This window comes from Maylandia zebra, linkage group LG17 (genome assembly GCF_041146795.1).
Source record: "Maylandia zebra isolate NMK-2024a linkage group LG17, Mzebra_GT3a, whole genome shotgun sequence".
NCBI lineage: Eukaryota > Metazoa > Chordata > Actinopteri > Cichliformes > Cichlidae > Maylandia > Maylandia zebra.
This window is the reverse complement of record NC_135183.1, coordinates 27914326-27942296: the sequence shown is the minus strand read 5'-3', so window position 1 is coordinate 27942296 and position 27971 is coordinate 27914326. Positions and strand designations below refer to the sequence as shown.

At 39.1% G+C, this 27971-nt stretch overlaps 1 protein-coding gene and 1 long non-coding RNA gene across 3 annotated transcripts in view; one reads left to right on the top strand and one right to left on the bottom strand.

Moving 5' to 3' along the window:
* The window catches only part of LOC143413304 (uncharacterized), a 40386-nt gene extending 20783 nt beyond the window's left edge, over positions 1-19603 (bottom strand). The window contains exons 1-2 of the long non-coding RNA XR_013093934.1: positions 19480-19603; positions 14963-15026 (exon numbers count right to left, since the gene is read on the bottom strand). This is a non-coding gene — a long non-coding RNA (uncharacterized LOC143413304). The remainder of the gene's footprint in view (positions 1-14962; positions 15027-19479) is intronic.
* The window catches only part of cacna2d1a (calcium channel, voltage-dependent, alpha 2/delta subunit 1a), a 100451-nt gene that overhangs the window by 26356 nt on the left and 46124 nt on the right, over positions 1-27971 (top strand). For both annotated transcript variants that reach the window (XM_076876103.1, XM_076876104.1), the window contains exons 4-7: positions 11862-11921; positions 16697-16732; positions 17359-17524; positions 26785-26916. In XM_076876103.1, coding sequence (XP_076732218.1) covers positions 11862-11921; positions 16697-16732; positions 17359-17524; positions 26785-26916 — 394 coding nt within the window. The remainder of the gene's footprint in view (positions 1-11861; positions 11922-16696; positions 16733-17358; positions 17525-26784; positions 26917-27971) is intronic.

Genomic DNA, 27971 nt, shown 5'->3' with positions numbered 1-27971 from the left:
GTGACCATCTGCGTGCTCTCACATGCATAAGTGCATCGCCATCCTTACCTTTTCTTATCCAAAATCAGCTTTCTCTTGACCTTTTCCTCTTTCTTACTCTCTGCTGTGATCACACATTTTATCTTTCATGCCAGCCCTGTTCTTTCTTCCGCCTCAAACCCTGCTAAATTCTTTTGCCATCACTTCATCCTGATTCTGTGTCACTTTTCATTCCCAATTTCCCATTTTAGCCTTGCCCTCTGCTCCTGTGTTAGCCCTATCTGTCCTTTTATATATCTTCCTGTTGAATATAGAAGTATGTGGTATCCTTCCGCATTACAGTGTGTTAAAAAGAACTAGCAAAAATAGTTTCCCTGTTGAATTTATGTTAAATTACAAAACTATAACTACCTGAAACTAAACATTTTTCTAGTTGAGTAACATTATTTGATTTGGTAATCTGCATTTGCCATGTTTTCTCTTCTGATTAACTGGCATATAAGTAGAAGGTATCCAATCATCTGGTTGTGTCAGTCATGTGAGCCAGTGTTTTAGCAGAAGTTGAGGTTTTACATTGTGGATGTTCACATTAATTTCTTCCAGGGTGATGCTGCAAGTGTCCATCAGCTGCTAAAACAAGTACCTCATCCATGTTAAGAAGGTCTGTTAAGGAAGAAAGTGGCAGAGCCTCACCAATATAGGATTTTTAACTTCATTTTTTTCCCCCTTAATGCACAAAACATGTTATCTGTGCTTATTTATGTTATCTTTCTTTGATTATATGTTGCATTTTAAAATGAGTCTAGTTTTATTTCAAAACAATTCATAGATTATTTATTTACGCTTTGCCAGACTCGGGTCACCCCAGCTGGTTTTTAGTGTTTTTGGTGTTTTTTTTCTCTTATTCTTATTAGTCTCTTGTTTACATTTGAACATTTATATATGTTGGCTGTTTAAAAATGCAAATATTGGCAGATAGATCTGCCTGCTGATGACGTATCGAGTGAGCTCTGGATAGTGAAGTGGTCTCAAACCACAATGGCCAGGTTTTATTTCAGCTAAAGATGTTGCTCCAAGGGAAATTAATAAGCTTGATGTTGGTTAGGTGGTCAATATCAACTTGCTTCAATGAGATAAAGTCAATACACTTAGAGATAAATGTACAGTTGGCTTCACAGCCTCTGAGGATTCTGTAACCAATATGCACCAGCTAAATGCAAAGAAACTTTTATGGTATTTGGTAATGCAAACATACTCTAACAAGTTATTTTTCTCCGTAGGCAAGGTTATAACTCACAGGTGGACAACTGATCTTCCTAAGGAGCCACATGAGAAACTGAGACTGTTGTAATAATCTGCTCAATATTAATTTAGTCTCTTTATAAGCTTATTGGTCTGACCCTCCACAACAATCCTAGTTACTCATGTGGCCCCTTGGAAAAATGAGTTTCCCACTGCTGTGGTAAAATAACAGCCTACTTTTTAATAGCACAAGTCTTTACTGTAGCATCTATTACCCAACACTGTAACAGTCTGTAATCATCTTCATGAGTAGCTTTACATCTTTATGTTTGAACAAGAAGTGTTTTGAAATACGACATTTGCCCTATGTTAAATAAGACCGCGTATTTCCACCTTTTCTGAGAAGAAGAGCGTCATTGCAGTCATAGACTGTATCTAAAGAATGGATGTAGCCACTGAGACATCACATTTTGGATGTGAAGCATTTGCCATCTTTTTTTTTTTCTTTTTCTTTTAATTGACCGTGACGAACAAGGGGTGGACCTGACCTTACACACCATCTCAGACACAGTGATGAATAGTCTGTCACAAAGCAGGTCCATCTTACTTTATAAATCATAAATCATACATGCGTTTATGTCTGTTTTACTCCCAATAGGACCGTAATGACAAAATAAACATCATGCTACATTAAGTAAGTTGTTAAGTGAGACTATAATCTCATCAAGAGTAAAAGTTTCAAACTCTCCATAGGATTTACTTTTCAGAGTATGTCATGTTTTATAAGAAGTCTATAGTTGAAACATGAATGTGGAGAATTGAAATGGTTGGGTGGGTGTAAAGCAAACTAAGACCCGAGACTAAGGTAATTTCCCTACTGAACATCTATCATGCACATGGTTTATTATGAATTTATCTACACATCGCACACTTTTTGTGCATGCACACCTTTGTTCATTACTTCTTTTTTTACCTACCTTGACAGCAGATAGCCTCCCTCTGATATTCAGGCCACCTATGACTCTGTTTTCATCAATTATTGAAGCTTTCCTCTTAACCAGTACTCTTTGATGGAGCCAGTGGTTAACTTCTCCCAGTGGAATAGATCATTTCACTCCCCACAGTGACACCAGCAGAATTTTCTCGATATTTCTCATTAAAAGAAGGAATTTTACAAGTGGCTGCAAACCAGAATGGCAGAGTTACTGAAGCTGAACTATTAGCAATTAGCGAAATATGCTGAAAAGCCGTTTTTAAAGCTTATCCTAATGAGAAAAAAGCTCAGATGATAGCTTTTGCTATTGTCACTGTTTTTCCATTAAAATGTGTTCAGGAAGCAGGTGTTAGTATCAGAATATTTATTTATCTATTTTGTTTGAAACTTTGAGGAATGCTGGAAACATAGTTGAAACTTGCCATCTAAACACAATATTAAGACTAAATGCTTAATACATTGTTTTATTTGAATATTTTTCATACTGTGTGCAATGTGACATCTGGACATGCAGATGTTTTTGTGATCGTGAATAACTAACTGATGTATTCTGTTTTATTACACAGTAGAAACCATGGATAAATATTTTTTCCTATATGAATTCACTGCCAAAAAAAAAAATCCCTTTGTCAAAGATGACCCATGACCCAACACTGATGATAACCACGGACAAATTAATTTATTTTACATTTAAAAACTTTAGCTGCACTTAAGATTACACAACTTCAAAAGCAGAGATAAAAAGCAAGAAGTATTAGAGTAGCTGCCATTATTAGCTTTAACTGATGGATGGTCTCAAGATGACCTAAGACTTAACAGGGATGACTGACTTGTTGGGATAAGTGGAAGGTTATTCTTTGTGAGTGCCCTCGAGGAACTCCTCTTGTTGCTTTGTGCCCACCTTGAGGGATGCTTGTTGACAAAAACACCTGCTTATGGTGATATGGCAGCCTGCCATCTCCCACAGACAGACTGCTGAGAGAGAGCAAACTGGCTTGCAGAAAAGTTGTTGTGAAGGAATAAGAGAATGAAAAAAAGACTGAGGAACTTGCTCAGGGATGGTCTTTGTTGGTCTGCAAATATTTCTCAAGGAAAGTAAAGGGAAAAGACAAAAAAAAAATCGTTTCACCATCCAAAAGAGAAAGTGCAAAAGGCTGTGCAAAGGTACAGCGCAGACAGGCCTGGGCTATTTGAATATTGATTGGTGAGGGTTATTTCAGGCCTGGGATTGCATTAGCTCTTTGGCAGCAGATTCATAAGGCGTTGGCTTCCCACCAAAGTCTGAGCCACAATTGGTGGCCATTTTGGAAACAAAAACAACAGTTGTTCTCCAACCCTGGTTTAAATCACTCTCAGAGTGGTTCTCCATCGATAAGAAACCCCATTTCCTTAATTGTGAGTGGGCTGTTGGCATTACCTTCAGTCAGGCAGGTTTGAGTTGACTTTTAATTGTAGAGGAGAAAGACGGCTCACGCTTTAGTGGGGAGATAATGAACAAAATGTTTCTAGTCTCTCGTGTTGCCCTCGCATGGGAGCTTTTGCTCTCCACTGTGCCTGGACCATGGATGCGGCAGGTAACCATGACACCCTGGTTGCTAAGCAACATGGGCATCATAAACAGATTCCTCACTCCCTAAGTGAATCACTTCTCTCTTGCTTTCTTTTTGTTACCCCGGTTAACATTCCACACTGTTCAAACAAAATGAGAAAACTGCCATTCAAGTACCCTCATCTCTCCTAATCTGCCACATGCATGCATTAAACACAAAATTGGCTGTCTAGGAGCATTCATGTTCATTAAATTGTCCAAGAAGGATGAGAGCATGAGTGCAAGCACTTAAACAGAGCTCTTTTAAGTGTTGCGTTATGTAGCGGTGCGTAATTACAGAGGAGTCACTGATCTCTAGTGTGTGCAAGTGCGTTATTAAACCTCCACTGGATGACATGCTGTGAGTCATTAAACTCTGCTGTTAGAGTCCCAATCATAGGGTAGGCGCGCACACACACACACACACACACACACACACACACACACACACACACACACACACACACACACACACACGACAGTCATTGCACTCCTCATTCACACGTTTCTTTTTAAATGATGTTGTCCAATAAAATAAGAACAGTTTTGCTTGTACAGTTTCACATGAGTGTTTATCCATTTGTGCTCAAGTACTGAGTTACATTCATTTCTGAGAAGAAAGGATACATCGCATAATGACTGATTTTCTAACAGCTGTCTTTCACTTGAGTGCTGGTGAAAGCCCAAAATTGCTGAATAAACACAAATTTTCTGAATGTCGCATGCTGTTGATGTATTATTGGCGGGTTAATTATGCTAATTTAATCTTACACAAGTGTGGGCCTTTTTGAGTAATAAGCTTATTGCAGTAGGATCTTAAAGGTTTTGATTCATATAGTGAATGGGTTGGGGAACCCCAAGCCTCGAGAGCCGGTTTCCTGCAGGTTTTAGATGTGTCCTTGATCCAACACAGCTTATTCAAATGGCTAAATTACCTCCTCCACATGTCTTGAATTTCTAAGGAGGTCTGGTTAGGAACTAATCATTCAATTAAGGTGTGTTGACCCAGGGTGTTATCTAAAATCTGCAGGACACCGGCCCTCGAGGCCTGGAGTTTGACACCTCTGTGTTAGAATATTGCCTCTTGTGAGAAGCAAGGCAAGAAAGGCAAAAATAAACAATCAAACATGGCATTGGACAGTACTCAGAGAACACACATGAAAATAAAGTTATGGGAAATCTCAGATTTTTTCAAATCTTATGCTAATAGATGTAGAGAACCTCAAGAATTCCCACTACTATCATGGGGACCTATGTCGATTTATTTGAATGTTTTTGGTGTTTTCTACGTAACAGTTTTGCATATTTTTGAACCATATTTATACAAGCAAACACTTTATATACATAAAACGTAACTTACATAAACAAAACTTAAAAATAATATTTTTTGGCATTTTCAGAAATAAAATAAAAATAGATTGACTAACTTGAATAATTTTTGAGTGTGTTTTTCACACCTTAGGTGCACTAAAACTGAGATGTGGATTCAGAATCTCTTCTGAATATGAAAATGTATATTGTCATCATGCTATGATATAAAAAACTCTTTGTAAGCCCTTTTTAAACTGTGAATTTGTGTGAACTGAGAAAATATTTTAAATCAAAATATTTAAAAAAAAAAATCATCACACTTCAAAACAGTCTTCTAGAAATTGTACAATTGAAACGAGCAAAGTGGCGTTATATTTGGCTGATATCGTACAGGCGATAACTGCAAATATTGGTGTCAAATTACAGCATTTCGCAAAGGCATTAGACCACCTCTCAGGAAAAACAAGAAATTATTTTAGAAAGGAACTTTTAAATTAAACACTACTGAATCCACTGACTTGATTTCGTGTTTTTATAGCCGCTTCACTGCCTCGGGGGTCAGGCAGCTCACAGTTGATATGAAATCAGACACCATATAAACATAGCTGAAGAAAATGTAAAGATCTTGTAAACTATGTTGAGCAAATCATTCAAAAGGATAATAATTCAACGCAATTTTCATGTGTTTTCACTGTCAATTTAATGACTCTATAAAAGAGGTTTCTTGCCCGAATACTTAACAAATCCAATAATGGGACGCACTTCATCACATCATAGGTGAATTGTCTTCAGTTTGTCTGCTAATTCTGTTCTGGATCATAAGTTGCTTGTTTGGTTGTAACAAAGTAATCCTCCAAAAAATCATCACATGTCAATTATCTGCAGTCATTACAGCATTTCATTTAATCACTGAATGGTTATGAATGGAAAATGCCAGACAATTCCCAACTGTAGTTCCTATACTTGCAGTTAATCTCAGGACACTGTGCCCTTAGTCACTGAGTAATGCTATGTATGCCCAAGGACTCTAAAACATATAAAGTGAACAACAACATACACACATATGCAAAGAGTATCCAAAACAGATAGTTTGGCTCCAGAACTTTTGCAAAACATATTGCAGTTTAATAGATTTCATTTGATGTTACAGCTTCAGTATGGAATTCACACAGTAGGGATTTTAAGAGGCTTTAAATGACATGATGCAATATTGTGCAAACATAATCCTGTCTTTCTTAATGAGCATTAATATTTGAAATATTGACTCAATGAGATAAAGAGTGCACGTGTGTGTGTGTGCGTGTGTGTGTGTATGTGTGTGTGTGTGTGTGTGTGTGTGTGTGTGTGTGTGTGTGTGTGTGTGTGAGAAAGAGAGAGAGATTTTGGCCACTAGTGACTCATTATTCACCACTTCCTGGACTGTGTGTGCTTGTGTGTGTATTTGTGTGTCTAGCTGCTTTTGTCAGCCCAGCTGTCGCAGTGCTCCGGCTTTGTGTTTGTCATCTCTGTTTTCCTACATGAAACTTATCAGATATACAGTATATGTATACAGAGGGGAGTGCACATTTGATTTCTTGTTCATTATAACTCTATCTCCCTCTGTCTGTCACCTTTAGTCCCATTCAGATATAGGCAACAATAGCAGTGCCTCAGAAAAAGACCGTTTTCATTGTTTTTGTTGTTGTTTTTTAAAAAAAATTGCTTTATATTGGTCAAATTGTGCTTTTTAATTGAATCAGCAACAGTAGCTATCACAGTGTGTGAGTGTTTCGATCAAAAACACTGCCTCTGCTCCGTCACGCTTCAGGAAAGAGCTAAAGTAAGTACCATTCAACTAGTTCTTGTTGTGATCCGTAAATATTTATATGTAAAGCCAAATCGCTGACGATCAAAATGGTAACCTTTCTTTCGAAACATACAGCGAATCAGTGAGTGGCTGTAGGTGTGTCCATGTGCAGAACCGTCACATCAACTTTCCAGCTGGGTACAGCTGTAATTGGGAGTTGTTTGCAGCCAGCTGGCACACAGATAGCATGGTCGGCTGGAAGAGTTTGCTGCAGGAGAGATGAGCTGTCAAACCACAGCACAGCAGTGGATCAGCACCAGTCTCTAACAAGTCACTTCATGCTAAGTTAGTATGTTGGTGAGAGTGATGTCTTCTCTAAAAGACCAGAGTTGTGTAGATAGGGTTAATTTGTCAACTTGCATGCACTCACTGTACAGTTGTTTTCCTTCTGGTGCCAGTGTGTGTGTGTGTGTGTGTGTGCGCAATGTGTGCAAATGTATGTCCTCTCTCACCACTTTTTTCTCACCACTCTCCTCCTGGCTCCCTACAGGCTGAGCAGGATAGATCTGACTAAAGTGCTGCCAGTCACAACAGCAGATGCTCATGTTTCCTCTGCTCTCCCGTGCCTCCCTACACATCAGTGAGATGGCAGGTGTGTGTGCTGTCCTGGCAGTACTAGATGCTCTAATCAGGCTGCCAGGAGCGTGTGTCAGTAAAGCAAGCATGTTTACACAGTACATCTCTGTGTGGTGCTTACAAAATCACAGGAGTTTCAGAGCACAATATTTAATCCAGTGTTCTTAGATCACAGACAAAGGATAAAAAAGAGAGAGCATGTGTGAGGGACTCAGTGATTATAAGAGTTTACATACATTAACTGTAATTTTATCAATTTTCTTCGGCTTTAAACTCTTTCCATTGCTTTCTATACTCCACCCTTACTACGACATATAAAGACTCATCTCCATCAGGCAAATCATCCTTGCATTAAAACATAATGTAAGGTGTTATTGATCAGTAGAGAGCTTCTTCCACATTTATCCTCCAACAGTGTGCTAAAGATAGCAACCCTGACTAAAACAAATAGAAAATATACACTATAAATCTACAGAGTTCTTGTTTGGAGTTAGTTGTTGTTGTTTTTGGGCAAAGTTACACATTATTTGTCATTCTTTTGAGGCCAGCTCAGTTTATACATGCCATAATGTTTATAGCTCACATAGTTCATGGGTGTTTATTGCTCTGGGTCCTCAGAAATGACATTTTTGTAGCATAACACATTCAGTTTGCCTCATCGTCGAGTGACATCAGAAGGAGATTAAAGGAATTACAGAAGACATGACTCATTTTCTCCGAGCAGAAGAAAAACACGTGCAAGCGCACACAGGCTGTGTCCAAGTATTCAGTGGATTTATGAAAGATCTGTTCTGAAGTGGTCACTTGAAGCTTGTTAAACATTTTTTTCTTTCTTATTTGCTAAATGTCAGCGATGTAGCGCCAATTTGAATTTAGCATTTTGGCACATATATCAGTAAAACTCATATTCAGTAGCATGTCTGTCCTAATGAATTCACCTGTATTTGACTGCCCCACAAAAGTGGATGGTCCCTAACTTGAAGTAACTTGGTTCTAAGGCATGAAGCTACATTTTCATTATCTTCTCACTAACGCAACAATGTTCTCATTAGTCTTGCTAAAAGAAATTTGCTCATATTGTATATTTCTATGCCAGCTTGTTAGCAAATCCTTATTTCAACATCTTCTCATTATGTATTGTAAGATAACTGGTGTTGCATTTTTCTTTTATGTACTGTTTGACATGTGTTTATGTTGCACTTTGAGCAGTAAATTCTAAAAAACCTTTAACTGCTTAAAGGAGTAGAAAGGCACTGCGAGGCTGTGGATTCGACATAAAAGAGAAGCTACAAGGTGGAAGAAACTGCTGGGCACTTTTGACCCCTTCACCTCCCGATCTGCTGCTGAGATCCTTATAAATGCCTTTTCCTGTGCCATGTGTTTGTGTGTGTGTACAGCTGCTTGAAATTCAACCTGGCACCTTTAACTACTGGGTGAAAGGAGTCAAAGGTAGGTCAGCAGGTCTCGCCTGCAGGGAAATACCAAGTAAAATGATAGTAAATACAAATGCCTGTGAGAAGGTATCTCTCTGTAATCCATAGCTTTTAATTAAAAAACAAAGAAATATTTCAGTGGAAGGAATAAGATCAGTATGCATACCCTTTTTATTTTGTTGGAGCATCTTTTGATTGTGATATAGCAGTCAGTCTTTTTGGGTAGGAATTAGCATGCCGCATCTTAACTTGGCAAAAATTTGGCCACTCTTCTTTGCAGTATTGCTCCAAATCTGTCAGAGTGTGAGGGCTTCTCCTGTGCACAGCCCTATTCAGCTCATTTCACAGATTTTCAGTGGGATTCAGGTCTGGGCTCTGGCTGGGCCATTCCAAAACTTTAATCTTCTTCTGGTGAGGCCAGATTTGGATGTTGATTCAGATATATGCTGTGTGTCATTGTTCTACTGAAAGATAAAATTCATCATAATCGCCTGCTTTCTAGCAGATGCCTGAAGGTTTTGTATAAAAACCGAGTGGTATTTGGAACTGTTTATAATTCCATCTACTTTGATTAAAGCCTCAGCTCTAACTTGTGATCGTGCATGACGTCATGCATGTAGTTGTCTGGCTTCCTGACCAGTATTGTTGGTTTCAGTTCAGTTTTGGAGAAATGTTCATACTTGGAAATGTAGTAATTCTTCAATTGTTGATGACTGTCTCATACCTTTCAGGAATAAGATCCCTTTAATGATTTTGTAAGCTCTTTGCATGCCATAGTTATGCTGTGACATGCAAATCCATAAATGTGAGGAAATATCTGCGTGATTGGTTAATTTTGTATGCTGTCATATCCCCACTTATGAGCGTGTGCAAACTTACTGTATGCAACCACATTATTGTTGTGTTGTTACGTGGACATCTGTGTATGGTTAAGTTGAGCAGCTGCATTCTGTATGTGTTTAAGTACTGAACACTATGTTTTCTTAGTAACGTGTGAGCAGGTATGCTGGAATGAGTTTCATTCACCTGCTGCGACTGATATCTAGACTTACATGATGTGAATGTGATGAAAATGCTTTGCAAATTGCTTTTGTGCGGACAACAGAAATGCACACAAAGCCCTTGTCTTCTTATCATGTTTCATTCTTTCGATAATGCTTGGAGCTGAAATGGGAGTGCTTCCACAGTAAATGGCCATCTGTGGGTTTGTGACCACAGAAACGACACACAAACTGATTTGTCTTTGCACCATTAGTGACCTGACTGGAAACTGACAGGATATTCCCATTAAGTCCATGCAGCCTGGTTGCCACTGGCAACTAGAAACAAAATCTACAAAGGCACTGTGTGTTTGTGCATGTGCAAATAAAAAGACCAGAATGACCCCACTGCCAAGACTCATATACCTCAAAAAAAAAAAAGGGGGGGGGGATTGTGTGCATGTGGAGAGTCATAAACATAAAACTTGTCTAACAGAGCAATGACAGAGCAGGTGGCTACCAGGAACGTTGTATACATATTTTCCCTATAAGTAGCCCACATGCCGTGTATTAAAGCTATACCGAAGCCTTTTTTCCCCCCTACCATAACTGCACAGACATAGCGGTAGCGCGTTTTCACCTTTGCTCCCGCCATCTCTTAAAGCTGCTGCTAAATTTCCCCCTAATGAGACACAACCAGAGCGTGGTTTGCGATGCTTTCAGCTTCCAGAAAGCATAATGGGGTACGGAGCACAAGCATAACTAGTAATGTGAAGTCAAATATGTGAGCAGCTGCTACTCTTTCTGCTTGTTTTATCTAATTTCTTTCTTTCTTTCTTTTTATGGACATTGATATTTTAAATCAGCAGAGGCTTTTTTTTTTCTAGCTTTCCAGTAACGTGCAATATTTGGTGCATGTTCATGCTTCTTACTTGTGTTTTGATATGAAGTTCTGTCTACCACCAGGAAAATGTGGGGCCAATTGTTCAACAATAACAGAACAAGTGCTTTTGTTTTACTTGGTAACTAATGGCAACTCTCCCAAATAGCTAAAATGATGTGTTGTGACTTTAAAGTTTGTCTCATTATCTGTGATTTCCGTTAGACTTTTGTCCCTTGCATAAAAAGATCAGCTCTGTGTAATATATCTTATTGTATGGCAACAAGAATATTAGCTATCTGGTGTTATATTCAGTAATTTTGTTTAAGTGATTCCAAATCGTGCCTAAATCGTGTTTGAAGCTTGATTTTTCATCACAAACACTGTGACTAATATCCCATCCTGGGATTCACAGTCAGACTTTGTGCTGCCTCGCTGATTCTTGCGACTGTCGTGTTTAATCTTACTGCAAAATTATATTATGGAATGAGAAGAGGAGTGGGTTGATACAGTGAATTAATTTACTCCTTTGCCCCCATCAGATTATGTGCCTATTTTGTGTGTGTGTGTGTGTGGGTGTGACACGAAACTCATAGCGACATACACAAAAGCAGAAAGAGCTGGATTTCATATTTCCCAAGGGCAGTTAATAATACAGTGAATTTCTGGACCATGTACAGATTAAAAACTGGGACCATTATAAACCCATTAACCTAGTCATTATGATCAGATCTCGGGAGAAGATGGAAGGTGGGTGTCTAATTTTAGCACAACTCGGTGTCAATGGTTCTAATTCATACCTGAAGGTATTCGAGGGAAATGTGGTATTTTCCCTTGAAATACACTCTGGCTAAGAATCATATGAAATCTGCTGCATTTAATTTTTATGATCACCATTTCTCTAGCTGACTTAGTTGTAGTTTTTTCGTTGCTGCCTTAGAGTCAAAAGAATTCAGAGGTTTTTATAATATTAAAATGGTCTTACATAATGTGTTTTTCTCTTCTACTCTCCTTCTGTCTGTCTTCTTTTAGAGGCTGGCAACAGAAGCAGAAAAGCTTCAGATGCAACACGTGTGGCAGGACGACAGCGACGTGAGTGAGCAGCCAGGGCATGATCTATCTAATATGTTCATTAACAAGGCTGTCTACATACAGATCAAGTGGTTCGATGAGCTCCATATGTAGGGGAGGTGCAGGGACATGTGATTCATAATCCTTATCATAATAATTGGAAGGAAAATCTAATTCCAATCACAATAGGGCTATAATGACTATATTGATTGAATTTTATCATTTTACATAACAGGCGGAAACTACCAAGGTAGTTATGATGAATAGGTGCACACTCACACGCACACAGCGATTGCTCTCCAGTAATCTTAGTATTAAGAGGTATATTGGAGCAGTCAAAGCAGAAAAATGGAGAGCAGATGTTTGTGTTTGGCACAGTTTGCCCTGCTAAATCACTTGTGTGTGAGATAATTACAAACTCTTTAAGCTAACACAGCAGTGTTAGTGGCAGGAGCAGTTGCTGTCCTGTTGGCGTGCCACTTCAGAGGTGGTATGCAGGTGGTTGGAATCAGTGAACCATCTCTGTGGCTCCGGGGCATTCTTACGTCAACAGCTAGGCTAGCTTGTTATCACTCTGCTAGCCCATGTACCGACAGCAAGCCCAGCAGTGTAAGAGCAAAACAACACCACTTACTTCACTGCTGCTCAGTATCAGACGCAAACTCACTTGGATTGCAGGGAAAAGTAGCAGGTGCAATGTTAAACTGAGAGATTCAGATGCCCTGTTATGGTTTTTGAGACTAGCTTTAGCATTTTTTTTTTTAAAGTTTTGTTCATCTGCTTTCTGTTTCTTTTCTTTTCTTTTTTCTTTTGAGGTTGAACATGATTTATTGAGATACAGAATTTTATTAAGCTATTTGGTGATTAGCCTCCAGTGACCCATCGTTGCAGAATGGAATCCCAGTGGTAACAGGAATTAGGATAGGAACCTTAATTTTTTAATTGAAATCTTTCGCTCTTCGTGCTACGTGTAGAATTAGGACATTCATGCTCTCCTGATGATAAACCTTTTCTGTTTTGGTCACTGAAATACACACTTTCTGCTGCTGTCAGTGACAGGTCAACTTGTTAGCTGCTTGTACACTTAGTTTTACACTGCACTGACATATACCAGTGTGTACTCCAGGTAGTGCACAATGTGGCAAGACTGGGAGCAATAAGGAAACACCACACCCTTTTAAGCATGGCCATCTGTGAGGGTAATCTTGGTAAAACACCTTTAAGATTTGGACCAGCATTAGATGCTTTGTTTGTGTAAGAGTTTGTGTAAACTACCGGAAACTACCAAGGTAGTTATGATGAATAGGTGCACACTCACACGCACACAGCGATTGCTCTCCAGTAATCTTAGTATTACTTACAGCATATAATAAGAAGAGTGTTTACTCATTGAATTGCTTTGCCTGAAAGCAAGCCCAGTGTTTTAGATCTAACTTTTTCATAATAAACGGAAATGATAAATTTTATCTCCTCCAGCCGATTTACACATAAAAAATGACCTTCTTTGTACGTTTTATAGTGGGGGAGATTTGGAGGAAAAATCAGCTTAAACATTATTCAACATTATATTTAAAGATTATTCAATGCCGTGCATACTTTCTTGTGCTTTGAAAATAGACAGCGAGATATGGATCTCTGGGTTTTGATTTATTTATTATATTACTCACTGAGTTCGATATCCTTTTCGCCCTTTATGTTTGGCTAGCAAATGTAATTATTCTGGAGATAATGTGACAGGGATTCTTGAACAAATTAACCAAAGAAATATAAAATATAAAAGCTAAGAGTCATGCAGAGTTTATTGCATCTAAATGTATTCACTGTACAAACATCATGCATTGCAATTGTTATGCGGTAAACAAAAGGTGATAGTTTCATACACCTCAGCCCAATTCAACTGAAACAGCTTATCCCTATGTGAACCTGTGGCTCTTTAGTGTACTTGTCTGTGTTTAGGATTCTTTAGCATTAACAAGAGGTTAATATAATACTCTGTCCAGATTCTGTGTATATCATTCATGTCTTCCCTTTGGACTCAGTAAGACTATTATTTGTAATATTACTATAAAGTATAACTTAGGATGTGTGTTTTCATATTGTATAATCAGTCAGTTGTCTGTCAATTCTATGATTTGTGCCTTTCAGGACATAATAAAAATGATCTTGTCTATACCAAGTCCAGTAACATAACAAAAACACATAATACACCATGCTGTTATCTATTTAACAAAAACGAAGCCAAAATGCAGAGGAATCCTGTGGAAACACCAAATACACAATAGATGCTAAGAGCTACTTTAGCAGTTTTAGCATTAGCAGCTAAAGTTGCTAAAGCTATAAATTAATCGTTTTTTGTATGACTTTGTGTGGAGGAGTTTTGGTCTACTCTTCATCACAAGTTTGCTTCAGTTCATTGAGGTTTGTGGGCATAGATGTATTCACAACTCTGTTAAGGTCCCAACATTTTAAAATGAGATGAGGTCTGTGCTTTGACTGGGCTATTGCAACACCTTGATTCTTTTGTTTTTCAGCCATTCTTTTGCTTGGGATCATTGTCCTGCCGAGCTTTAAGCCACTGGACAGATTGCCATTTGACTCTGAAATAGTTTGGTATGCTGAGGAGTTCATGGTTGACTTAGTGACTGCCCAAATCATCACCCGTGCTTGGCAGTCGGTATGAGCTGTTTGTGCTGATGAGCTTTGGTTCTCACCAAACAAGGTGCTGTGCATTATAAGCAAATGTCTTCATGGCTTCTTCTTGGCATTTTGTTACAATAACACACCTAAATGTTCCAGACCAGGTGTATTCTTTTTACACACTGCTTCTGCATTTCGTCTTTTTTACTTAATTTTTGTTAAATAAATGATGACATGGTGCGATATGTCCTGATGCGCAAAGAATTGACAGAGAGTGTACTTTTACCATGACTGTTGCCACCATACTAAGACATGAAAAATATCATCTTAATGTGATAATAGTACATTTATTGAAATAGCAAGTGGAGCATTGTGAGTGGTGTATGTTTGTGTGTGTATGTGCCTGTGTCTTCTCTGTCTGTCACCTTTGATAACTGGGTCAGTAATGCTGGACACCTCTTCCTGCTGACACTTGAAAGCCAGTGCCAGCTGCAGTAAGAACAGCACATTTGCATGTGTCAGTGCATCATAATCATTTTTAATCCTTTTGCTGTTGTTTGTGTTTGCATTTGGTATTCACTTATCGCATTGATATACTTCATGTAAGAGTAGGATTAAAGTCCCAAATGTTATGCTGCTTAAAATGTAAATATAATGCTTTACGACCTACCTGAGAAAACAAAGGTCGCCTTTTATGACTGTTGACAGAAAGTAGTGATGGAAAGCACCATAACTGGTGGGAACAGATGATGTTCAAGTTTTTTCTAAGTGGATAGCACATTAAATGAGTCATTTGGTGTTTAAAAATGTAAAAATGAACTGCAGGTGTATCTGTGTGAAATGAGATGCAATACATTAATAAGCATATGCATATTCAGATAAGATAGATCATACACACAACATACACGTTTGTTATGTATGTATTCACTTTTTGGTTCTTACGCTCCCTTCATCTCCTTTGCCTGTCTCACACATTAAGTGTTCTTGCACACAGTTTTCTCCTTTGGGAGGTATGATGGTGTGACCTTAATGTGCAAATTGTCTGCACTAACGTCACCTGACACAAAACATCATGAGACAGTCTGCTGTTATTAACTTGTGTGTATGGGTGTGTTGTGGCACACATTGCATATATAGTTGATCTCATAAGTTTTCTGGTATATTGGAGCAGTCAAAGCAGAAAAATGGAGAGCAGATGTTTGTGTTTGGCACAGTTTGCCCTGCTAAATCACTTGTGTGTGAGATAATTACAAACTCTTTAAGCTAACACAGCAGTGTTAGTGGCAGGAGCAGTTGCTGTCCTGTTGGCGTGCCACTTCAGAGGTGGTATGCAGGTGGTTGGAATCAGTGAACCATCTCTGTGGCTCCGGGGCATTCTTACGTCAACAGCTAGGCTAGCTTGTTATCACTCTGCTAGCCCATGTACCGACAGCAAGCCCAGCAGTGTAAGAGCAAAACAACACCACTTACTTCACTGCTGCTCAGTATCAGACGCAAACTCACTTGGATTGCAGGGAAAAGTAGCAGGTGCAATGTTAAACTGAGAGATTCAGATGCCCTGTTATGGTTTTTGAGACTAGCTTTAGCATTTTTTTTTTTTAAAGTTTTGTTCATCTGCTTTCTGTTTCTTTTCTTTTCTTTTCTTTTTTCTTTTGAGGTTGAACATGATTTATTGAGATACGGAATTTTATTAAGCTATTTGGTGATTAGCCTCCAGTGACCCATCGTTGCAGAATGGAATCCCAGTGGTAACAGGAATTAGGATAGGAACCTTAATTTTTTAATTGAAATCTTTCGCTCTTCGTGCTACGTGTAGAATTAGGACATTCATGCTCTCCTGATGATAAACCTTTTCTGTTTTGGTCACTGAAATACACACTTTCTGCTGCTGTCAGTGACAGGTCAACTTGTTAGCTGCTTGTACACTTAGTTTTACACTGCACTGACATATACCAGTGTGTACTCCAGGTAGTGCACAATGTGGCAAGACTGGGAGCAATAAGGAAACACCACACCCTTTTAAGCATGGCCATCTGTGAGGGTAATCTTGGTAAAACACCTTTAAGATTTGGACCAGCATTAGATGCTTTGTTTGTGTAAGAGTTTGTGTATTTCTTGTCATGCGTTATTGATATTTTCCTGTTTTGGTGTTTTTGCAGGTCGAGAAAATCAATTACTACAATGCCAAAGACGGCGTAAGTACAACTTGAGCAATTTGATGTGATGCCAATTCTCCAGTAAAATCCTACAAGCCATCCACATCAAGCAGCATTGTTGCATTGTTACAATGGGGAAAAACTGATTTGAGTTTTCATTGTAGCCTTTAAGAACTGTAACACTTTAAAATTTATGCAAATAAATCTCTGTTAGTACAAATTTGTGCATGCCACAAAAGCTGTTTTGTGCTTGTACTAATATTTGACTTGTGTTTATGAGACAGGGTTTTTTTTTTATGGATTAGGGCCAGTTCATGTTTAGTGCATCACGCATTTAATGCCTCTCCTGGCCTTGGACATCATTTGTCTGCTTTGATAAACAGATTTCGACATCTAATTCCTCTCCACAGCCCCAGTGGGAAACAACCACACACCCACTGCACACTAATGTCACTCTCTGTTTGACTCTCCCCTTTCTATCTACTTCTATCTAGATACTGGCATTTATCTATCACTGCATAACATTTAGCATACATTATCCATTACATGAAGATACTACACGTACTATGCAGTAATTTTACAGTGTACACACATAAAGCCAAAAATGTTTTCCATGCGATTTTAAAATATCAAATTCTGCTATTCTTCTTTATTTTCATGTGTAGCTTAGTGGGATAGAAAGCGAGTCAGATACAGAAGGGAAGAAAGATGGAAAGGAGAAGAAGAGGATCCCATACATTCCCGAGGATTTCAGTTTTGACCCAGACTTCAAACGAGACGTCTCCTACAACACAACTGCCGTCCACATCCCAACGGATATATATGAAGGGTGTAAGTTAAAAAAAACACACACGCTTTCTCTCTCTCTCTTTACCTTTCGTCACAATATGTACTATTTACAGTACTCAGGATGTGACCTCAGCCTTCCAGTGCTGTCTGCACTGTGTAGACAGTTCCACGTTAAGGCTAAACCATTCCAGTCTATATATAACCCAAATGCCATCCTCCCAGTGGTCAGCAGTCTGTAGCTCCCACTTTACCCTGGTCACCAGCTGCTCCTTTCCCTCATGTCCACGATGGCCCCACTGACCTCTCAACAGTTGCATAGAAGGTCTGTATATTGGCCTTTGGCAGGATGCTTTGTATTTGCCTGAAGCTGTTCACAGCTATTTGACCATGTTTATCAGTAATCTTTTAGTATCTTTGTCCAAGGGTCTTTATTTACTCTAATGTTCACACCATAGAATTATTAAGTGTGCCTATGCAAAAGCACACTTCTTATCATTCGTCGGATTAAAGGCCCTTTCCCATAGGACGCGGCATGCGCTGCCTAGAGCGAAGGCCCCAAATTTTGTGTTGCGCTGGCCGTTGCACTCTGCTTGTACGTCATTTTATTGTGGCCGTTCTACATGACGAATCATGGCACTATTTTTGCAAAATTTGCAAAACACTTGAATTCTTTCTTCAAAAGTGCACCAGAGGATTACCCAGGCCAATTTGAAGCCCCCAGCACAGAGTCGGAAAACAGAATGGTCGGGTCATTGATCATACTAAATTTAGCTTGCTGTAATTAAATGTAACAAGTTTAGCTATAAACTTTTTCAGAGCTATATAACTGACGTTTGATCTACTAGGACCTTACAGTGTCAAATACAAAATGGGCATCTACCGTGTGAGTATAATGACTGGACACTGGTTCACACAAATATATAGCTATAAGCATGCCTGTACGTACATGTGCATAGAAATACTTGCATTAAATGTCCTTGCTGGTAGATATGCATGCATATAGATTATATGCGATATAGAAACTATATACTATATTAGGACATTTAGAATTAAGAGGGCAGACAACATAAAGGGAAGCTTGTAATTTGAGAAACTAACAGTGAATTAAAGGTCATAATTGCCTCACCATAATAATCTGAATGAACTCTACTATTTCAGTTCAAGCTTTAGAAAAGCTTTTCATAGTCACACTTCATCACTGACTGCAGCTTAACATATCACGTTACAGTAATGTGTCACAACTTCATTACAAACTACATTAAACTACACATGATAGTAACATTTATCAGAACATTTAACTAACTTTTTCTAATCCAGGCGTTGGTGCAGAAACATTCATTATCAATTCCAGTGATGATCTTCTCTGTGGGCCCGTGGCTAAATTCGGTGGACTTAGTCACATGACTTTAATGCCCTTATACAGCGAGTCAGTCAACATATTGGACTATAAATGTGCACAGTGACGGGCCTCTGACTGTGCAGACATTTTTGTCATAGCCAAATGGGCAAATGCACTCAGTTATTTTTACAAGCCGCAGTTATGACGATGAAAGGACAGAGACGGGTAGGGGGCCTGCGTGGTAGGAGGGGATTGTTCTTAGTGTGATTCGTTCAACTGTTTTTTGCTTCATTACAGTATTCATGGGCGTCTGTCCTTCTGTCTATTTCTAGCGGGACCATAAAACCCTAAATTACTTTCATGTTAATGTTAGTGTGACTTGAAAGCTACTCTGCTAACTCTGCTTATTGTATTACATAATCAATGGCCCTTAAACCTGTTGAATTGTGGGCTGGTTCTCAATTGAGATAGAACTGACTCCACACTGTTGTTGTTACTAACACCAGCAAAGAACTGGTGAGGAAAAGTACAAATCTGTGAATGTTAATTTTCGTTTCTAAATTAAAAACCTGACCTAATAGACTGCGTTACCGATTGCATTTAAGGTAATATTTTCAGCGATTTTCAGTAAAATACAGCTAAAAAAAATAACTTTTACCATTATAGGAGCAGGAGATGGAGGGTGGGGTCTGGGCAGAGTCCCTGTTAGCGCAGTAATAAAGCTGTGCTAGTGCTGTTGCTTTCTATCTCCAAGGACAGGCTGCCACATTGCTGCCTCTCCTTCTGGGTAGTACTGTCAGCGTTGCTATGGCAATATCTGTGTGTCTTTGGGTGTGCGTGTGTGTGTAGGAGGAGACACACACACTTAGCCACGCCCCGATGTTCTATCTCGTTGTATGGAGGAAGGATTGGTAACTTGATTAGGGGACTTTGTCTAGACAAGGCTGGCGTCCTTGTGGCTATACTGATGCTAAAGGAGCGATGCATCATCCGACCCTTTAATTGCAGTAGACTTTCTCCACAACCGCTACATCTTCCCATCACTTCCTCTTTTTCTTTTTCCTTTCTCTTTACTTTATGCTTTAGTTCCTTTTTCATGCCTTTGTGTGTACCTTCTTAGCTCTGTTTTTTTCTGTCTTCCTCAGTACTTTGCTCTCATTCCCTTCACCCCACCCTCTATCACTCTATCCTCTCTTCCCCATCCCTCGCTCTATTATATTAGGCATATTAATAGTGTGCTGTGAGGAGACAAATGCGCTACCGTCTTTCTCCTCTGCATTAGTCTTACTGATTGGTATCCATTCCACCCACTGCTCCAATGTGGGTGGTCAGACTGGGATTCATTATCATGTTTACGTGTGTGTGTGTGTGCATGCTTACCAGAAAAGGCTAGGTTTGTATGTGTGTGTGTGTGTGTGTGTGTGTGTGTGTGTGTGTGTGTGTGTGTGTGTGTGTGTGTGTGTGTGTGTGTGTGTGTGTGTGTGTCGTAAGGAGAAAGAGAGGAAGAAACACTTTGGGTGTGAGGGCTGTGTGCATATGTGTGTGTGTCACATCATATGCACCTACTCTACTGTATATGGATCATGTGTATGCATGTCTCCTCTCTCATTAAGCAGACTGGCATGAATGCGATGAGAAGAGATGAGAAGAGAGCATTGCGGCCTTGGCAGGAGATCCGAGGCTCGTCTGATGCCCGTTTGCATCAACACTGTGTGGCACCTGTCAGCCCCAGACACACAAACTCTCTGACATGCTGGGATACTGTGACACCGTGTTTGCGTGTGTGTGTGTTATAGTTACAGCCCCTTTGGCAAAGCTCACAGCACATGAACTGATTTTCTTTTCTTTTTGCACTCTTGTGCCACTTGATGCACGTCCTAATTTATTTACGATGCTGGCAGCCAAACTTTGAGGTATCTTCATTTTCATCTCTGTCTATCTCTGTGTGCGTATCCTTCCTTCATCTTTCTTCCCATCTCACAGTCATTACATTACTGCAGCTTTAAATTGTGTCCTTGCGACAAGTTGGATGCCTTCCTGTGATTTTGTTTTTTTTAATCAGCTGATAGGAGCATACCTTTTGGATTCTCCCCCAAATGAGTAGCCAAACTGAGAAAGTTTCTTTCTTTTAATCCCATTTCACCTTTTCTTGAAAACTCCTAAGAAAACAAGGAGACAGACATTGGTGTGTGGGGGTTTCTTTCTTCACAATCTCAAAATGTTTTTCCTGCAGATTCCATCTTTCTTGTATCTGTGGTCCCAGGTCAGGTTATGCTTATACATAAATGTAATGTGTACAGAGAGTAATTTTACTTAGTATTTACTCAAGTGTGTTATCCATCTGGTCCACAAACCACCATCTTTTTCAAAACTCATCCACTTGATTCGAAGTGAGACTTATGCACAGTCATTTTCTTTTTTTGTCTCTTTCTTTGATCACGTCATCTGATTGCAATGGCAAGGACAAGATGGAGATAGTCTGGCCAGTTCTTTGATTCAAGCATCACAGCTAAATAGATTAGAATGGAGTAGGTTTATCAACACAATCAGCAGGATCTTTACAAATCATATGGAGTGGCTGTGGCGTCGCAGCTCAGAGATGGTACACAAGAGCAGCAAATAACCAGTAAAACCAGTTGTTAAAGTAGGGTTACTTACTGCTAAAGTAAAGCACTGTGACAAAACAGGATAACAAAAATCATTGGAAACAGTCATGTGACAAACGTGTGCAGTCCGGTTACAAAGTATGCACAACCTGATTGAAATGCTGTGGTGGGACCTAAAGATAGTGCATAAATTAATGTCTGCAAATGTCAGTGTTTAAAAAGAGTGGGACAAAATTCCTCAACATCAATGTGAGAGATGGATGGAAGCCATACAGAAAATGATTGCTTGAAAGTTATTGGTGCTTGAAGGGGTTCTACAAGCTATTAAATCATGGGGTGTTCTTAATTTTTCACAGGGCTGAAAGAGCCTTGTGAAAGCTTTCTTCTTTACATGCCAAACCAAGAGAATGAAACCAGCTTACTACATAAATTACAAAAAAAACGCCAGTAAACCAAAACAGTTAAACTTCCTGCCCAAATCAGACCACAGAGGAACACCTCTATTTCTAGTTTGGTTTAACAACTAAGTGTGAGCCTGTGTGTAGTGTGGCCGGTAAGGCTACATGGAACTAAATCAGAGATAATGGCAGAGTGGAAAACAAATCAGATTATGGTTTACAAACATTTCTCTTAGTAGTAGAGAGCTCTTAATGACAAGAAGCATAGGAGGAGAAAACTGCTCACATTAGACTGATGGAGCACGACATCCATGCTCCATTTAATTGAGGCAGCAACAGGGTGGAGCCACTGATTAGCAGGATTGGTCATTGGAGAGGTACAATCAGTGAAGTCAGAAAAGTCAGGGCCAGTGTGTGCTTCTTTAATATTAACTGTACATTGTTCAGTTGTTCTGTGTAGTTTCTTCTTCAATATTGTTATATTATCAAGAAAAATACATCCTGGGTTTTGTACCCAGAGTTTTCTGTTTTGAATAGAGTTTTGTGTTTGATGTTTCCTATTTAACTTTGTAGTTTTCAGTCTAAGTATTACCTTTGCTTTGGTTAGGTTGTGTTTTCATTTTGATTGGTATTCATAGTTTTCTTTGTTAGTTATCCACAAGTTTTTCCTATCCTCCTAGGTTCCCCTTGCCTCGTCTGTGTTTCTGTTATGTTTTCCGTGTTTGTCCAGTTTCATCCTTGGTCTGTGTACTCTGGTTCATGTGTTTTAGTCTCAGTGTCAGTTTCTTGTTTTATTTTGACAACCGCTTGTCTTGTGTGCTGTGCTCAGTTTTGCTTCCCCTTAGAGATGGCACGATACCACTTTTTTATGTCCGATACCGATACCGATATCATAAATTTGGATATCTGCCGATACCGATATGAATCCGATATAGTGTTTTTTAATCAACAAAACTGTTTTTTAAAATATCTTGCTGCATTTTGCAAGTCTGCAAGTTCATACTCAAGTTTAAAACAACAACTACACTAAAGCTATTCTGTTATACCTGTATACAAAAAAAATATTTCATAGTTCAGCAATACTGATCAATCTAATAAACTTAGACCTACACCATCCTCACTATTCTGGTATTTTAAAGAGTACTTAGCGTAAATATTAAGCAACCTAACTAATAGGGTTCCAACTCCCAGCAACAACAAAAATAAATAAATAAAAAATAGGGAACCACCCCTCACGCTCCACCTCATGATGCTTAATCGACGTAATCAACCTTAATTTGATGAAGTGTGAAAAAAATGCACAGAAATCAATTATTTTTCAAGAAATATTAAATAGATTCAGCATCTTTCTTCAACAAAATTGCAGACAGCACAGATGGTACCATCCCAAAGTAAAAAGTACTATAGCTTACTAGGGTATATATATTAGACTTAATAGTCACTATATACAGTAATTGACTTCTATTCATTTTACATCAAATTAAAACTTTGGGTGTCAGATAATTATTTATTAAAAGCTAGACATTTTAAATGAGAGTAAGAAAGAAAAGTATGTCTTTGTGCCCCCTTTTCCCTGTTCATGCCCTATCGGCCCCCCTGGCTAAACTTTGCTAGATCCGCCCCTGCACAGTTACGTCAGCTACATAGAAAAAGATCCTCAAGTAGAAAGTAATATTAAATAAATTCTAACAACAGCTTATCAAGCTTAAACGTGCTGCTGTTGTTCATCCGCTGGTTTCCTCTTTCTGGTGCAAAGTGGGGCAAAAACAAACAAGAGAGACGGACTCGTGACAGAAAAGCCGATCAGCTGATCATTAAGCAGTTTCACGATTGAAGTAGCAGCCGGAGAGCGAGAGGCAGTCGCTTGTTAAGCTTAACGCAGGAATGCTTTACAAACATTCAGAGATGGACTTACACACTTGCTTTACTTCTCTCGGGGATAACTTTGTCGGAGATGAAATGCCGGGTTGCTAGCGAAGCTCCACATGCTATCCAGACCACCGACAGGTCCCGCATGCCACAGCCGCTCTATCACGTGATGCATACTGCTCCGACGTGCTAACGTTCTGAGGTGAGTTACGGCGTGTTGCAAGTTTTGTGAGGTGCTTTCGTGATATTTAATGGATCGGATTACATTTTTTATTTTTCTCCGATATCCGATCCAGTAATTTAGGTCAGTATCGGACCGATACCGATACGTAATATCAGATCGGTCCATCTCTACTTCCCCTCTTGCTCGTTAATTGAATCTCTTCACTTGCACCTGTCCCCCAGCTCATGTGTGCATTTAAGTCCTCTATCGCCCTCTGTTCCCTGTCATGTCGTTCTCTTATCCCCTCTAGCTGGGTGAGCCGTCTGTTTGGAGTCTGTCTGCCTTCTGTTTAAGTAATCTTGAGTAGCTGCATTTGTTTATCTGATGACCTGTAAACTCAGCAGTGAAGCTGCTTTCTAGCTTAGTCCTGCTCCCAAGTCCTGCATTTCGGGTCCGATCCTGCTTTGCCTCGCACAGCGATGATGCCAATGATGTGTGAATTGCTGCAAAAGGGATGCGTTTGTGCTTATGTCACAATCAGTTGTGAGTGGCAGGGACTGGAGGGCCCCCTTCTGATATGATGATTGCAGGTTCTCACCACATCAGTCCCCAATGTGTAATTATTCTGAAACACATAGGCAGTTTGAGCCACCAGCTAGCTGATGACAGGGGAACACTGCAGGGCATCGCTTGGCATTGCACCTTGTCGCTTTCTCTGTTCGTCCTGAAGCCAACACCCTCACTCATCAGTCTATGCCAGAATCCTGCTTGATGTGTTATTGGAGGCATCTACCCACCACAAAGTGAATACTTTCAATTATCTTTTCCATAATCAGTTCCCATAACTTCTCTGGACCAAGAATCATTAATTTTTTTTATCTCCCACTCTCTCACACTTTTTATCTCCCATGTTTGAATTTGAATCGTGTGATTTATGAGGCTGCCATGGTTGTTGTCAAAGCATCCTTTCTGAATTAATTATTATCTGATCGGTCAGTAATTAATTATCTACAACAAGGACTGGTAGTTTTTTCCAGTGTAGCAAAAGTCTGGTGGCATACAAATAAGTCCCATACCAATTTCTGAGCTCAGAGCGCTTTTATTATGCATTTTATAAAGTTTTCACTGGATCAAATTGTATATAATCAAGAGAGCTAAACAGGAGAGAGGAGTTTATATCATAATACAGTTCTTGTGAATGGCAGTGGATGCAAACACACCACAGGATAGCAAATCTCAGTATCTCCACCTGACTAATAGAGCTTTCCAGAGTTTGCATTTTTGCTTTGATGCTTCTCATTTCTTCCTCTGACCCTTTTGACCTCAAGCCTTCTGTTGACACGTCAGCACTGAGATGGATCTGTTTACTGTAATTTGTTCCAGTCTATAGCTGAGATTAAAGGACACAGCCCTGCAATACTACAGTGTTGTTGCTAAGGGCTTGTCAGTGGTGCCTAATCTGCCCATGTGGGTTGTGTGAGCTCAATTGTTTGCGATATGTGTGTCTGCATCCATATTCCTAGAGGAGACTATAATGAGTTTGTCAATTGTATAAGATGCAGCTAGGGAAAAAAACATGCGTAGTGAGCGAGGAGCTGCTCTCTTTGTGAGGGATTCATTTTGTCATTATGTATTGACATTCGCACAGATCATGTATCCTGTGGCAGTGAATTGAATGAAATAATAAAGATGCTCTTTCCCTGTTATTCCAGTGTACAGTATGAGCAGCGTGAGGGCATAACAGTGCGTCTTATCCTGAGACTTCTTGTTAGTCGTAGTGGAGAAACCAGCAGGAGTAATCCATTAAGGGCCACTTATCACTGGGACACACACATTACACTATAGTACCAAAGTACCCCAAACTCCCTCTTTGTGGTACAAAGAATTACAGGGCTGAGTAAAACAGGCTTTTGTGAGGAAGGCAAGGAGTTCTAGATTTTTTTATACATATAGAAATATATGTAATTGGAAAGTGGCTCATAGACTGCCAGCAACTGCAGGCAGGTTGAAGAGAGTCAAATAGAGCACCTTATATAAGATTTGCTATAAGATCCTCCGTCTTTGCCTGCTTCAACTGACATTATTATGTGTCTTTATGTGAGTTTGTGTATGTCCTGATTTGACTCCATAAAAGCTGAAAATGCTCATTTAGTTTAGAATTAAGTTTCAGAGTTACAGGTACATCACTCTAACCTTTCTTACATTTTAGCAGACAGCCTAACTGTTAACACGACTGCCTCAGCAAAGCCTTTATCTCCTGGCTGCCCCCTTTTTTATGTTGATGTTTTTTTCCTCTTTTAATTCAGTTGCTCTTAGAACAATCTCACTTTGTTGGAGGCATCTGCATAGGCCACACAAGTATGAGTCATTTCAACAAGTAGCCTACGCTTCCAGGAAGACTGTGATTTCTTTGTATCTAAAAACATTGTCTGGGATTTAAGCCAGCGTGAGCTTCTGTAGACCAACAGGTAAACAAAACAATGCATGTCCAGTCAGTGAGTACCTGGAAGATTTTTTCTTATTCCAGAAATACCAAATTGAATCATACTTTCCTTTTTTTACCTTCATGTCTCTCCTGTCTTTGTTTACCTCTTTTTTTGCTCCCCCGCTATAGAAAATGTTTTTAGAGCAAAAAACTAAAATATAAATCTCACTGAAGAAGCCAGACATCACTTTGAACATCAGTGAGGAAGCTTCCTCTTTGCCGTTAGTGTCAGTAGACTAATACTGCCAAATCCAAGTGTGTGTGTATATCTGACTTTCAAGTGAGGTTTTTTTTCCAGAATTGCTTTTTTTGAGAGTAAATACTTTCTGAAACATCTTGACATTTTGTGCTTGTGTGATTTTTATGATTTTATACTTTTGCACAAGTATGACTCATTTCATCTTTATTTCTATGTGTTTGTCCATGTGTGTGTGTTTTTCAGCTACCATCATTCTGAATGAGTTAAACTGGACAGAAGCCTTGGAGGATGTTTTCCGGAAGAACAAAGAGGAAGATCCCTCTCTCCTCTGGCAAGTGTTTGGCTCTGCCACAGGACTGGCTCGTTACTTCCCAGGTAAGCAGCCCAGCTTGCAATGGGGCTTAGACCTGCAACTATGTGACTATTTGGTGGTGAGTCAAAGGAACACAAAATTTCCACTAAAGGGAAATCATCTTACAGTCAAATGCATGCAAATCTGGCACAACTCGGGATGGGAAATAGGCAAAGTAGTCATTAAATAATTGTTGTAAAACATATGCACTTGCAAGTGTTTCTTCTCTTTTTTTATACTTTACATAGGAAATTCCTGGTTCCTGTAAAAATAAATAGTGGCATTTTAAATGTCAAATTAACAGTTGCAAACAATAGTTGCAAAAAATGTATAAAAGTACAACCTTTTATGTCTTTTATTTTATGTACACTGGGCATTTATATACAATACTTGAGTATAGGAAGTGTTGTTGTCGTCATTTCTCCTGAAACTACTAGGACTCATGGGTTACAATTAATGCCCCTTCCTGCAAATAAAGGAACACAAAGACTGTTTAGTTTTGACAGAGCCTGCTGTAACAGATCAGTGTGCTATCTCAACAGAGATCTTACAGGACGAATTAGGCATTTGCATAAGTTGACAGACTAGAAAAGACCGTGGTTTTAATCAGTAGGAAACAGGACAAATTATCCACTAATGGCAGACTGGACTGATGCTTTTCTCAGTTGAAGTAGACATGATGCTAAGATCACACCACAAACACAACCTGCAATACTGAAAAAAGTGATAAAAAAACTCAAGGGTAACAGCTTTTGAAATCTCTACAACTTGCTAAAATGTTTGTTCATGCCTCCACTGTAAGAAAAACAACAAAAAGGTATTAATAGAAAAACAACATGAAGGAAACCACTGCTAACCAAACAGAAATATTGCAATATATCTCAATTTTTCAAATTACATGTAGTTTAGTCATAATTGTGACTTCAATTAATAGCAGTCCATATTCTCAATTCAGAAATTCTGGTAATGTTAATAAGTTCACAGTTTTTGTAAAAGTACAGATTGATTTTGAATCATTCAAATCCTCTTTTGTAGTCTAAGGAAGAGTTTATCATTAGGGAATCCATAGCAAAAGACA